Source organism: Pleuronectes platessa, chromosome 23 (assembly GCF_947347685.1).
Source record: "Pleuronectes platessa chromosome 23, fPlePla1.1, whole genome shotgun sequence".
Lineage (NCBI taxonomy): Eukaryota > Metazoa > Chordata > Actinopteri > Pleuronectiformes > Pleuronectidae > Pleuronectes > Pleuronectes platessa.
Window position 1 is genome coordinate 1,017,957 of NC_070648.1, and position 12,663 is coordinate 1,030,619.

The 12,663-nt window shown below is 41.0% G+C and overlaps 2 protein-coding genes and 1 long non-coding RNA gene across 5 annotated transcripts; 2 read left to right on the forward strand and 1 right to left on the reverse strand.

Annotated features, from left to right (window-relative positions):
- Positions 1-643: 643 nt before the first annotated feature.
- On the forward strand, positions 644-11,957 carry LOC128430167 (uncharacterized). Of its 2 annotated transcripts, none has more exons than XM_053416151.1 (9): positions 644-711; positions 7,921-8,124; positions 8,225-8,312; positions 8,381-8,475; positions 8,609-8,689; positions 9,268-9,342; positions 9,411-9,514; positions 9,598-9,706; positions 9,795-11,957. In XM_053416151.1, exons 2-9 carry the CDS (start codon positions 7,939-7,941, stop codon positions 10,944-10,946), a joined length of 1,890 nt encoding a protein of 629 aa, XP_053272126.1. In that variant the 5' UTR covers positions 644-711; positions 7,921-7,938; the 3' UTR covers positions 10,947-11,957. The 2 variants fall into 2 exon arrangements, with proteins under 2 accessions (XP_053272126.1, XP_053272125.1); XM_053416150.1 differs by lacking the exon at positions 644-711 and adding an exon at positions 6,280-6,417.
- LOC128430177 (uncharacterized) lies at positions 1,762-7,108 on the reverse strand. 2 transcript variants are annotated; one of them, XR_008333966.1, is made up of 3 exons: positions 6,974-7,108; positions 4,864-5,025; positions 1,762-2,201 (listed from the first exon to the last, which is right to left on the reverse strand). It is a non-coding gene; the product is annotated as an uncharacterized LOC128430177 (long non-coding RNA). The 2 variants fall into 2 exon arrangements; XR_008333965.1 differs by having other exon boundaries at positions 2,186-3,257.
- On the forward strand, positions 2,174-5,638 carry LOC128430172 (uncharacterized). The gene is made up of 5 exons (XM_053416156.1): positions 2,174-2,355; positions 2,935-3,009; positions 3,078-3,181; positions 3,265-3,373; positions 3,462-5,638. Exons 1-5 carry the CDS (start codon positions 2,350-2,352, stop codon positions 4,626-4,628), a joined length of 1,461 nt encoding a protein of 486 aa, XP_053272131.1. The 5' UTR covers positions 2,174-2,349; the 3' UTR covers positions 4,629-5,638.
- Positions 11,958-12,663: the final 706 nt, after the last annotated feature.

Consider the following 12,663-nt stretch of genomic DNA (forward strand, 5'->3'; position numbering starts at 1 on the left):
AAACAGATGTTAAAGATTTCAATATTTAGTTTTATGTGTTTTATGATCATTAAATTCATCTGTCACAGCTTTGAGGCTGAGAAGACATTTTTTGTTGTACATATGTGAAACTTAATGTTGCTCAGTAAAGTGTGGTTTTCTAATTTCTCATTTCACCAAAACGTGTGTGGGTGAAGGGACCAAATAAAAATACCTAATTCCAAAATTAGAAACCGGATCATAATCATATTCCCCTGAAAAGTTTGAGCAAAATGTCATATTTATGACCTCATGATGATAATTAACTTATATAAGTTTCTTCACCAATTTACAACTTTATTCTTCTTACTTTACTTACATTTTAATTACGTTATTCTCATAGAATGATGATTTAATTGTAAAATTACCTCCTTTGACTTAACTTCTGTAAAATTAAGACTTTGTCCTTATAAAGTTATGACTTTTGTCTTGTAAAATATGTCTTTTCTTATAAAACTCCGTCTTTGTTTGTGTAGTTTTGACTAAATTCTCTTGAAGTTTCATTGCTACTCTTATAAAACGATGTCTGCCGCTGCTGTAGTTTGTAAATCTCCTGAGAGCGAGTATAACCTGTTTGTTTCATATGAAACAAAAGTGAATAACCTGATGAGAGACAGAACACAGAGGAGGAGAGTCGGGAAACGACAGAGAGAACATCACTCGGACTGAGGAGCATCGAAGCTTCAGAGCACGGTGAGACTTTATCAACTCTATAAAGACCTTTGTGACATTTAGTAACTGTGAAAGTTAAAGGATGAATTATGAAACTTGTTCTTGTTCAGGGATACAAACATTTACTACCACAGAGCGAAATATATTGTTTTACTGTGATGTTGCAGGTAAAAAACTTGTGTTATCTAGGATGTGTTAATAAATATAATACTTCAAAATGCTGCTGTCAGGAAGAAACAATCAAGCTTCCTGTTGTAAACGTAAAAAACTGTTAAAGTTAAATTGTTCATGTCCAAGATCTTCTCACAAAACACGATGTCAGTACAGAAGAATATTTCGTTTTTTCCTGGTTAGTTAAAAGTTTGATTCAGGTTCTATTAAATTGTAACTTGTCAAGCACCTTGTGTTTTATAAATTAAGTTAGTTATTATTGATTCCACTCACTCCACAGTTACAGTTTATTCATGAAAGATTGGCTCCTGTCACACTGACCTTCTGTTGTTTGACGTCACACACAAAGACACACATACACACACCCAAGAATGGATTGTCTTGTAGGTGTGTCCCCGCAGGTGTGTCAGCGCAGACATTGTTTGTGACAGTCACCAGCAGCAGTGAGATGATAGTGTACAGTCAGCGCCTGAGTCAATCCAGATAACACATATCAAGGAAATGAAAATAAAAGTGTAAAAGCAGGAAATACAGAACTGGCAGTAAAAAGTTATGTTGGAAGTATCTTCACAGGGACTTACACTTTGACAAAGATCCAGAGAAAAACATTTCAGTGAATCAAAGTGTTAAAACTTTTCTATCTGACACATAAAAGTTATGAAAAATATTTTTTTATTTTCATTTGCCACAATTCTGTATTATACATTTTTTTAAATAAAAGAAATCACGCTGATAGTCAATGTGAGAATGATAAAGTTCTTATTCCAAAAGATTAAACTCCGATACATTTAGTAGAAAACTGAGCAAAGTGTGAAACTGTCCATGTTGGATTCAGTTCTGCTTCAGAATAAATCACAAAATTCATGCATAAAAATGTAAAAACTTGTTTTTCAACAGACACTGAAAACGTTCGCTCAAACTTCCTCCATGGATGATCCAAACAATCTGACCGAGCCGAACGAGCCTGTGATGACTTCTACAGAGTCTGGTGAGTGGTTCTTAGTAAATGTACAAACTATATTAATATTTATATGCTGCAAAAAAGGTGAAATGTGCTAACCAGCCACATTCATCCAGCAGCTGCCGACGTCACCGCGGCCGAGACAAGAGAACCATGTACGAGTTTTAACTTTACACGAATACACACATTACAGCAGCTTTGATTGACAGCTTTGTTTCCACAGTTTTCCAGACTCCTGAGCCCCCCCCACGTCATCAAACCGCCACCAACACGGAGGGACCTCGTCGAGCGCTCGATTTCTCCCCCGGCGCCGATCAGGTGGAGACAGAGGTGTTTGACCTGTTAGAACGTCACGCTGGGGAGCTACTGCAGCTTCATCCTGTGAATCAGATCGTAAGAACAAAGAGTTTGATTCTCCATAATTATATTATCTAATGTTTTCCTCCTTTTAGACGACGCCTCCAACGACCGCCGTCCCTCCAAGAGAGGAGGAAGAAGAGGAGCAGAGGGAGGCGGAAAAACTGCGCATGAAGGTTATTATTACACTTCTAATAACTCTGAATGAAACTGTTTATTGGGTCATCAATCTGAAAAATTTGAAACTTGGCACAGACACCACATGGTCCCCAGAGGATGAATCCTTTTTCAAAAAGATATATTTGGGGCATGTGTGAAAGATGGGGAAAGAAAATGGACGCCACCTGTGTCTTAAAGGCAAAGTACACGTAAAATAGCATTTTCTAAAGATGTTTACTGTAATTTTGAATGAAGCAAGCAAGAATAAAGTTGTAAAATGCTAAGAATATAATTAATATAAATAAATATAGTCGTGTTTCATGATTTTCGTAATGTGACTTTATTCTCATAAATATCGCAAATTTGTTCTCAGACTTTTCCTTATTATTGTGATGAGATTAAAATGCTGTGAAACGTTATGATTGACAGCTGAGAGCGATTCGCTCCAAATCACCAGCACAATATGGCAGCAGCAGAATATTTGGGATATTTTGGCTTCATTTTCATGCAACGGGAGGAAGTGGAGACACGTCGACCATCTTTGACGTCTACGGTTCTATTACACTTTATTTAATTGTCGTCTTTCTTCCTTTAAGGCTGAGCTACAGTGCAGAATTCATATTAGGAAACTCAAGATGGAAGAAGTGGAATTATCTGTGAAACGCTTGAAGGTAAGAATTCACTTTCCAATATGGTTTCTGTTCATGTTTCTCTTGACATGTCCACTGTCCATCATCAGGTTAGATTGGACACCGAGTGTCTGGAGATCAACAACGTCTTCTCCGAGGTGAAGAAAGTCATGGAGACCGTTCTGCAAAGATCTCTGCAGCCTGTGGAGGAGAGGTTGGTTCTACGTGGCTCACAGTGAAGTGTGGTCAGACGTATTATTGATCCATCAGTGTAACGACCTGTATTTGACCTTAAAGGAAACAAAGTGTAGAGAGAGAAGGAAAGGGTCTGCTTCAGAGGCTGAAAAGAGAAACTGTCAAATTCCAGAAGACCATCGCTGCGTTGGAAGGAAACCTAGACCTTCAGGTGAGTCGAGGATCTGACCTGCAAAGACATGGTCACGTCTCCATGAGGTTGATTTGAAACTGAAGTTGTGAGATTCCCCCTCACGCAGATCTCTCTGGATGAAGCCACGGATTGGAACAACACAAGTGTTGATACTTTGGAGAGAGCATTATGTTCTTCTCTACCGAGGATACTCCTCTCCAATGTCAACTCACTGAGAAACAAGATGGATGAACTGCACCTTCTCATCACGACAAATAGAGACTTTGCCGATTATTCTGTTTTGTGTTTTACGGAATCGGGGCTGACCGAAGATATACTGGTCTCTGACGTAGAGCTGACCGGCTTTCAACTGTTACGTGCGGACCGCGACCCGATCCTCTCAGGCAAAGCGAGAGCTGGAGGGATTTGTTTCTATATAAACCATGGCTGGTGCAGCGACGTGAAAGTGATTAAAAAATCCTGTTCTCCGGAACTGGAAACTTTTTTCATCGACTGCAGACCGTTCTACTCTCCCCCTGAATGCACCTCTTTTATCCTGGCCGGAGTTTACATCCACCCACAAGTTAACGTGCACAAGGCTCAATGTCAAGTCGCTGAGCAGATACAAGGAGTGAGGGGAAGGAGAGAGCACAAGTCTTCCACTGTCATTGTCCTCGGGGACTTTAATAAGGCCAACTTATCTCACAAACTCCCCGAATACGAACAGTTAGTCAAATGCCCGACTAGGGGGGAGAATACTCTGGACCACTGCTACAGCACCATCAAGACGGCGTATCATGCAGTTTCCCGCGCTGCCCTGGGTCTATCCGACCACAATCTCATTCACCTGATCCCGGCTTCCAGACAGAAACTCAAACTTTCTAAACCTGCTGTGCTGAGATCTAAGAACTGGAGCAGCAGAGAAGCTGTGGATGAGCTGCGTGACTCCCTGGACAACACAGACTGGGAAACTTTTAGAACTGCTTCTAACAGCCTGGAAGAATACACAAATGCTGTGACGTCCTACATCAGCTTCTGTGAAGACAGATGTATTCCGACACAGACCTGGGTGAGTTACAACAACGACAAGCCCTGGTTCACAGCAGAACTCAAACAGCGTTATTTGGAGAAAGAGGCGGCCTTCAAGAGTGGGGACATGGATAAGTTCAAACTGATTAAAAAGTCGTTTGTTGAGAAGATGAAGAAGGCCAAACAACAGTATAAAAAGAAGCTGAACCAACAACTTGCTGCAAAACCAAATTCCCCCAAGACCTTAAACTTGCAAACGACCTGAATGACTTTTACTGCAGATTCGACAGACGATGGACCAGTTCTAACCCTAACCCACATTCCCAACCCCCCTCCACAGCTATCACACCTCTTCTTCCCAGCCTGGACAAAGACACCCACAAAATGGTCCCAGACAGCCCCCCCCCCCCCCCCCCCCCCCCACACACACACACACTATGGGGTCAAAGGTAACGCAGCCCTGACAGCTCCACGTGTCCGCCTGCCCCTGAGAGACAAACCTCAGAAGGTGGGGGTGTTCGTGGACTACGAGGAGGGTCTCGTGACGGCTCGGTCTCACATTCACTCGTTCACTCAGTGCTCGTTCGGTGGAGAGATCTTCCCGTACTTCAGTCCACATCTCCAAAAAAATTGTCAGAACGCAGCTCCTCTGATCATCTCCCCTGTAGAGAGACAGTAAATGAAGCTTGTGTCCGTTACAGTGGCTGAAAATTACAATATATTATATTATGACATTATCAGAGATGCAGATAAAGATGGAAGACACATCTCCACTTCCTACTGTTAAATATGAAGCCATAATATGTTGAATACGGGTGATGCCTATAAATGTCCCCGTTGTAGGGATAATAAAGAATCTTATTTTGTTTTATTATCTTATCTTATCTTTTGCTTTTTTCATCATTTGGAGCCAGAGTCATTTTATTTAACAGGTACTTTGACTTTTTGGGTTGGTCCATGTCCCATCCATTAACATGGAGCTATGCCCTATACACAGCCAGCCACCTGGGGGCGGTCCAGAGGATATAGCCCTAAGTGAGCTGACATGTGTATGTAGGTGCATGTGGGTACTCAGGTGTTCAAGGGCTGAATTCTATTTCTTCCATAAATAATCAAATATATATTCCTAAGATGTCGTTGTGTGTTGGTTGTGGTTTAATGTAAACTGTATTTCATAAATCATGTTAAAGAAAGAGGGTTTATATGACGAGAGCTTTTTTCTATGTCTTTTATTTCTGTGGTGTTGGTGTAAACAAATAAAACTTTATAACCTGACCAATGAACTTGTACACATGGTGTCCTGTTTGACCACTAGAGGCGCTATGGAAGCAGATGTTAAAGATTTCAATATTTAGTTTGATATGTTTTATGATCATTAAATTCATCTGTCACAGCTTTGAGGCTGAGAAGACATTTTTTGTTGTACATATGTGAAACTTAATGTAGCTCAGTAAAGTGTGGTTTTCTAATTTCTCATTTCACCAAAACGTGTGTGGGTGAAGGGACCAAATAAAAATACCTAATTCCAAAAATAGAAACCGGATCATATTCATATTCCCGTGAAAAGATTGAGCAAAATGTTACATTTTTGACCTCATGATGATAATTAACTTCAGTTTATATAAGTTTCTTCACCAAATTACAACTTTATTCTTCTTACTTTACTTACATTTTAATTACGTTATTCTCATAGAATGATGATTTAATTGTAAAATTACCTCCTTTGACTTAACTTCTGTAAAATTACGACTTTATCCTTATAGAGTTATGGTTTTTGTCTTGTAAAATATGTCTTTTCTTGTAAAACTTTGTCTTTGTTTGTGTAGTTTTTACTCAATTCTCTTTAAGTTACATCGCTACTCTTGTAAAATGATGTCTGCCGCTGCTGTAGTTAATAAATGCAGTTGGTCAATATTCTGAGAAGGAGGAGTCCTTGTTTGTTTCGCATGAAACAAAAGTGAACGTTCTGAAGAGAGAGAACACCGAGGAGGAGAGTCGGGGAACGACAGAGAGATCATCACTCGGACTGAGGAGCATCGACGCTGCAGAGCACGGTGAGACTTTATCAACTTTATAAAGAACTTTGTGACATTTAGTAACTGTGAAAGTTAAAGGATGAATTATGAAACTTGTTCTTGTTCAGGGATACACACATTTACTACCACATAGCGAAATATATTGTTTGACTGTGATGCTGCAGGTAGAAAACACACAGTAGGATGTGTTAATAAATATAATATTTCAAAATGCTGCTGTCAGGAGGAAAAACATCAAGTTTCCTGTTGTAAACGTAAAAAAACTGTTAAAGTTAAATTGTTCATGTCCAGGATCCTCTCACAAAACACGATGTCAGTACAGAAGAATATTTTGTTTTTTCCTAGTTAGTTAAAAGTTTGATTCAGGTTCTATTAAATCTATATTTGACCTCTTTGTTGCCACTATAATACAACATGTCCCTCCAGAGATCAGCCCACTTTGATTCTGCTGCTTTTACTGTTTTAAACACTTTAGTTGTAACTTGTTAAGCACCTTTTGTTTAAAAATAAAGTTAGTTATTATTGATTCAACTCACTTCACAGTTAGTTTATTAATTGAAACTGTCATACTGACCTTCTGTTGTTTGAGATTACACACACACACACACACACACACAACTTTGTTTGTGACAGTCACCAGCAGCAGTGAGATGATAGTGTACAGTCAGCGCCTGAGTCAATCCAGATAACACATATCAAGGAAATGAAAATAAAAGTGTAAAAGCAGCAAATATGGCGACGCCTGCGAGCTAGTTCTGGCAGGCAACTCGAGCTGCGCTGCGCCAATCATGTGACATACATCATGTGACATACATCATGTGACATGCCTCAATCTCCACAACCATCTATAATACACACCCACCTTATCAGGTGGTCTATTTAACCAGAGAGACATTTCCCATCAACCCCTCTTGCTTGCACTGCTGCTGCAGTATTGCTTCCTGTTGCTTCAGTCCCTCCACCACCCTAGCATTCACCTGTAGGCTCCAACGGGGGGTTACAAGCATTTGCTCATCACTCCAATCATTCCTGTGTAATCATATGGGGAAGTGATTAAGTTGGAGCCCAGACGCCAAACACTAAATCTGTTGTAATAAATATATTACATGATCGAACGTGACTAGTCTGACTGAAATACAGAACTGGCAGTAAAAAGTTATGTTGGACTTGTGAGAAGAAAAGTTTCTTCACAGGGACTTACACTTTGACAAAGATCCAGAGAAAAACATTTCAGTAAATCCAAGTGTTAAAACTTTTCTATCTGACACATAAAAGTTATGGACAAAATCTTTTTTTATTTTCTTTTGCCACAATTCTGTATTATAAAAAAAGTTTAAATAAAAAAAATCACGCGGATAGTCAATGTGAGAATGATAAAGTTCTTATTCCAAAAGATTAAACTCCGATACATTTAGTAGAAAACTGAGCAAAGTGTGAAACTGTCCATGTTGGATTCAGTTCTGCTTCAGAATAAATCACATATTTCATGCATAAAAATTTAAAAAACGTGTTTTTCAACAGACACTGAACACGTTCGACATGAGCCTCCAGGTTTGTGTGTGTGGTTGGTCCAAAGTGACGAGTTACCACGGCCTGAGGATCCACCAGGGGAAGATGGGATGCATGCAGAATGGAGTGATGGACCCAGAGAGGAGGAGTTACCCTCGTCAAACCCCCCCCACGGGACGTCCAATCCAGCTGAGCGAGCCTGATAACTTTATTCCTGTAAACTTCATTTGCCACTTTTTTTCAATCATTGCAATTATTGAGTGTAAGAAGTTTGTAAAGTCCTTCAGACTGAAAACGATTGAATCTCTTTTCTTAGCCTCCCATCGACCATTCACCGCAGACACTCACCGGCCACATTCATCCAGCAGCTGCCGTCATCACCGCGGCCGAGACAAGAGAACCATGTACGAGTTTTAACTTTACACGAATACACACATTACAGCAGCTTTGAATGACAGCTTTGTTTCCACAGTTTTCCAGACTCCTGAGCCCCCCCCACGTCATCAAACCGCCACCAACACGTACCGACCTCGTCGAGCGCTCGAGTTCTCCACCGGCGCCGAGCAGGTGCAGGCTCAGATGTTTGACCTGTTAGAACGTCACGCTGGGGAGCTACTGCAGCTTCATCCTGTGAATCAGATCGTAAGAACAAAGAGTTTGATTCTTCATCATTTTGTTACCGAATGTTTTCTCCTTTTAGACGACGCCTCCAACGACCGCCGTCCATCCAACAGAGGAGGAAGAAGAGGAGCAGAGGGAGGCGGAAAAACTGCGCATGAAGGTTATTATTATACTTCTAATAACACTGAATGAAACTGTTTATTGGGTCATCACTCAGAAAAATCTGAAACTTGGCACAGACACCACATGGTCCCCAGAGGATGAATCCTTTTTTAAAAATATATTTGGTGCATGTGTGAAAGATGGGGAAAGAAAATGGACGCCACCTGTGTGCTAAATGCAAAGTACACGTAAAAAAGCATTTTCTAAAAGATGTTTACTGTAATTTTGAATGAAGCAAGCAAGAATAAATTCTTAAAATGCTAAGAATATAATTAATATAAATAAATATAGTCGTGTTTCATGATTTTCGTAATGTGACTTTATTCTCATAAATATCGCAAATTTGTTCTCAGACTTTTCCTTATTATTGTGATGAGATTAAAATGCTGTGAAACGTTATGATTGACAGCTGAGAGCGATTCGCTCCAAATCACCAGCACAAGATGGCAGCAGCAGAATATTTGGGATATTTTGGCTTCATTTTCATGCAACGGGAGGAAGTGGAGACACGTCGACCATCTTTGACGTCTACGGTTCTATTACACTTTATTTAATTGTCGTCTTTCTTCCTTTAAGGCTGAGCTACAGTGCAGAGTTCATATTAGGAAACTCAAGATGGCAGAATTGGAATTATCTGTGAAAGGCTTGAAGGTAAGAATTCACTTTCCAATATGGTTTCTGTTCATGTTTCTCTTGACATGTCCACTGTCAATCATCAGGTTAGCTTGGACACCGAGTGGCTGGAGATCAACAACGTCTTCTCCGAGGTGAAGAACGTCGTGAAGGACGCTCAGCAAAGAGCTCTGCAGCCTCTGAAGGAGAGGTTGGTTCTACGTGGCTCACAGTGAAGTGTGGTCAGACGTATTATTGATCCATCAGTGTAACGACCTGTATTTGACCTTAAAGGAAACAAAGTGTAAAGAGAGAAGGAAAGGATCTGCTTCAGAGGCTGAAAAGAGAAACTGTCAAACTCCAGAAGACCATCGCTGAGTTGGACGGAAACCTAGACCTTCAGGTGAGTCGAGGATCTGACCTGCAAAGACATGGTCACGTCTCCATGAGGTTGATTTGAAACTGACATTGTGAGATTTCCCCTCACGCAGATCTCTCTGGATGAAGCCACGGATTGGAACAACACAAGTGTTGATACTTTGGAGGGAGGATTATGTTCTCCTCTACCGATGATACTCCTCTCGAATGTCAACTCACTGAGCAACAAGATGGATGAACTGCGCCTTCTCATCACGACAAATAGAGACTTTGCTCTTTCTTCTTTTTTGTGTTTTACGGAATCGTGGCTGACCAAAGATACACCGGTCTCTGACGTAGAGCTGACCGGCTTTCAGCTGTTACGTGCAGACTGCGACCCGAAACGCTCAGGCAAAAAGAGAGGTGGAGGGATTTGTTTCTATATAAACCATGGCTGGTGCAGCGACGTGACAGAGATTTTAAAATCCTGTTCTCCGGACCTGGAAACCTTTTTCATCGACTGCAGACCGTTCTACTCTCCTCATGAATTCACCTCTTTTATTCTGGCCGGAGTTTACATTCATCCGAAAGCTAACGTGCGCGAGGCTCAACGACAACTCGCAGAGCAGATACAAGGAGTGAAGAGAAGGAGAGAGCACAAGACTTCCACTGTCATTATCCTTGGGGACTTTAATAAGGCCAACTTACCTCAGGAACTCCACGAATACGAACAGTTTGTCAAATGCCCGACTAGGGGGAAGAAAACTCTGGACCACTGCTACAGCACCATCAACAAGGCGTATCATGCAGTTTCCCATGCTGCTCTGGGTCTATCCGACCACAATCTCATTCACCTGATCCCGGCTTCCAGACAGAAACCTGATGTGCTGAGATGTCAGAACTGGAGCAGCAGAGAAGCTGTGGATGAGCTGCGTGACTCCCTGGACAACACAGACTGGGAAACTTTTAGAACTGCTTCTAACAGCCTGGAAGAATACACAGATGCTGTGACGTCCTACATCAGCTTCTGTGAAGACAGATGTATTCCGACACAGACCTGGGTGAGTTACAACAACGACAAGCCCTGGTTCACAGCAGAACTCAAACAGCGTTATTTGGAGAAAGAGGCGGCCTTCAAGAGTGGGGACATGGATGAGTTCAAACTGATTAAAAACTTGTTTGTTGAGGAGATGAAGAAGGCCAAACAACAGTATAAAAAGAAGCTGAACCAACAACTTGCTGCAAAACCAAATTCCCCCAAGACCTTAAACTTGCAAACGACCTGAATAACTTTTACTGCAGATTCGACAGACGATGGACCAGTTCTAACCCTAACCCACATTCCCAACCCCCCTCCACAGCTATCACACCTCTTTTTCCCAGCCTGCACAAAGACACCCACAAAATGGTCCCAGACAGCCCCCCCCCCACACACACACACTATGGGGTCAAAGGTTTCGCAGCCCTGACAGCTCCACGCGTCCGCCTGTCCCTGAGAGACACACCTCAGAAGGTGGGGGTGTTCGTGGACTACGAGGAGGGTCTCTTGTCCTTCTACGACACGATCGCTCAGTCTCACATTCACTCGTTCACTGAGTGTTTGTTCGGTGGAGAGATCTTCCCGTACTTCAGTCCACATCTCCAACAAAATGGTCAGAATGCAGCTCCTCTGATCATCTCCCCTGTAGAAAGACAGTAAATGAAGCTTGTGTCCGTTACAGTGGCTGAAAATTACAATATATTATATTATGACATTATCAGAGACGCAGATAAAGATGGACGACTTGTCTCCACTTCCTCCTGTTAAAAATATGAAGGCAAAATATGTTGAATACGGGTGATGCCTATAAATGTCCCCTTGTAGGGATAATAAAGAATCTTATTTTATTTTATTATCTTATCTTATCTTGTGGTTTTTTCATCATTTGGAGCCTGAGTCGTTTTATTTAACAGGTACTTTGACTTTTTGGGTTGGTCCAAGTCCCATCAATTAACATGGAGCTATGCCCTATACGCAGCCAGCCACTCGGGGGGCGCTCCAGATGATACAGCCCTAAGTGAGCTGACATGTGTATGTAGGTGCATGTGGGTGCTCAGGTGTTCAAGGGCTGAATTATATTTCTTCCATACATAATCAAATATATATTCCTAAGATGTTGTTGTCTGTTGGTTGTGGTTTAATGTAAACTGTATTTCATAAATCATGTTACAGGAAGAGGGTTTAAATGACGAGAGCTTTGTTCTATGTCCTTTATTTCTGTGGTGTTGGTGTAAACAAATAAAACTTTATAACCTGACGACCCCCCTCGCCCACGCCTGCTTGTGTTTACTGAACGAAGGGTTTGAGCATCTTCTCACACTTTAGTGACTCGTGATCTGATTCAGAGACGAGAGGTAGACAGGAGCTAGAGCTAGACAACTTCCCACGGAACTCACCACAAACGTGCACATCATCACATATCAGAAGACCACACACACACTCTGACCGTATCTCGCTATCTGCACACTAACTACAGACATATATGGTGAGAAACGAGTTTGCTGCATCTTCATTGGATGTCTTTCTCTTGTGGTCAAACTCTTGGACGCTGAGATGTTTATAAAAGATGAACATTTCCTGACTTATTGCACAGACTTCATCCTCTCCAGACGAACTCAGCTGCAGAGAAAGGTGAGAAAAGGTCTCTCTCTAACATTCAATTTAAAGTTTGATACTTTCTAACTTAAACTCAGCCTCAAGAGTAATTTTATAAATTATAAAACTGACCTCATCTTCAGTCCGGCTGATTCTAATGTACCAGTTGTATTTATATACACTGTATTAAGGAGTAAAAGTGATTTGGTAATTATAATATCTATGACAATATTCAAAGCACTGTATAGAAAAAAATTTAAATATCGGTAATGGTTCATTATGATGGAGAATTAAAGCCACTTAAAGGGAAGAAAATCAATAGAATAAAGATGTAATATCGTAAGAATATAGAAATAAATTAAGAGAAT

What these genes read in the sequence shown, in the direction of transcription:
- LOC128430172 (XM_053416156.1), top strand. An exon ending in TATCTGTGAAACGCTTGAAG is followed by an intron (nt 3,010 to 3,077) that starts GTAAGAATTCAC and finishes GTCCATCATCAG; the next exon opens with GTTAGATTGGACACCGAGTG. An exon ending in CTGCAGCCTGTGGAGGAGAG is followed by an intron (nt 3,182 to 3,264) that starts GTTGGTTCTACG and finishes TTGACCTTAAAG; the next exon opens with GAAACAAAGTGTAGAGAGAG.
- LOC128430167 (XM_053416151.1), top strand. Translation starts at nt 7,939, where the DNA reads ATGAGCCTCCAGGTTTGTGTGTGTGGTTGGTCCAAAGTGACGAGTTAC. An exon ending in TATCTGTGAAAGGCTTGAAG is followed by an intron (nt 9,343 to 9,410) that starts GTAAGAATTCAC and finishes GTCAATCATCAG; the next exon opens with GTTAGCTTGGACACCGAGTG. An exon ending in ACGGAAACCTAGACCTTCAG is followed by an intron (nt 9,707 to 9,794) that starts GTGAGTCGAGGA and finishes CCCCTCACGCAG; the next exon opens with ATCTCTCTGGATGAAGCCAC.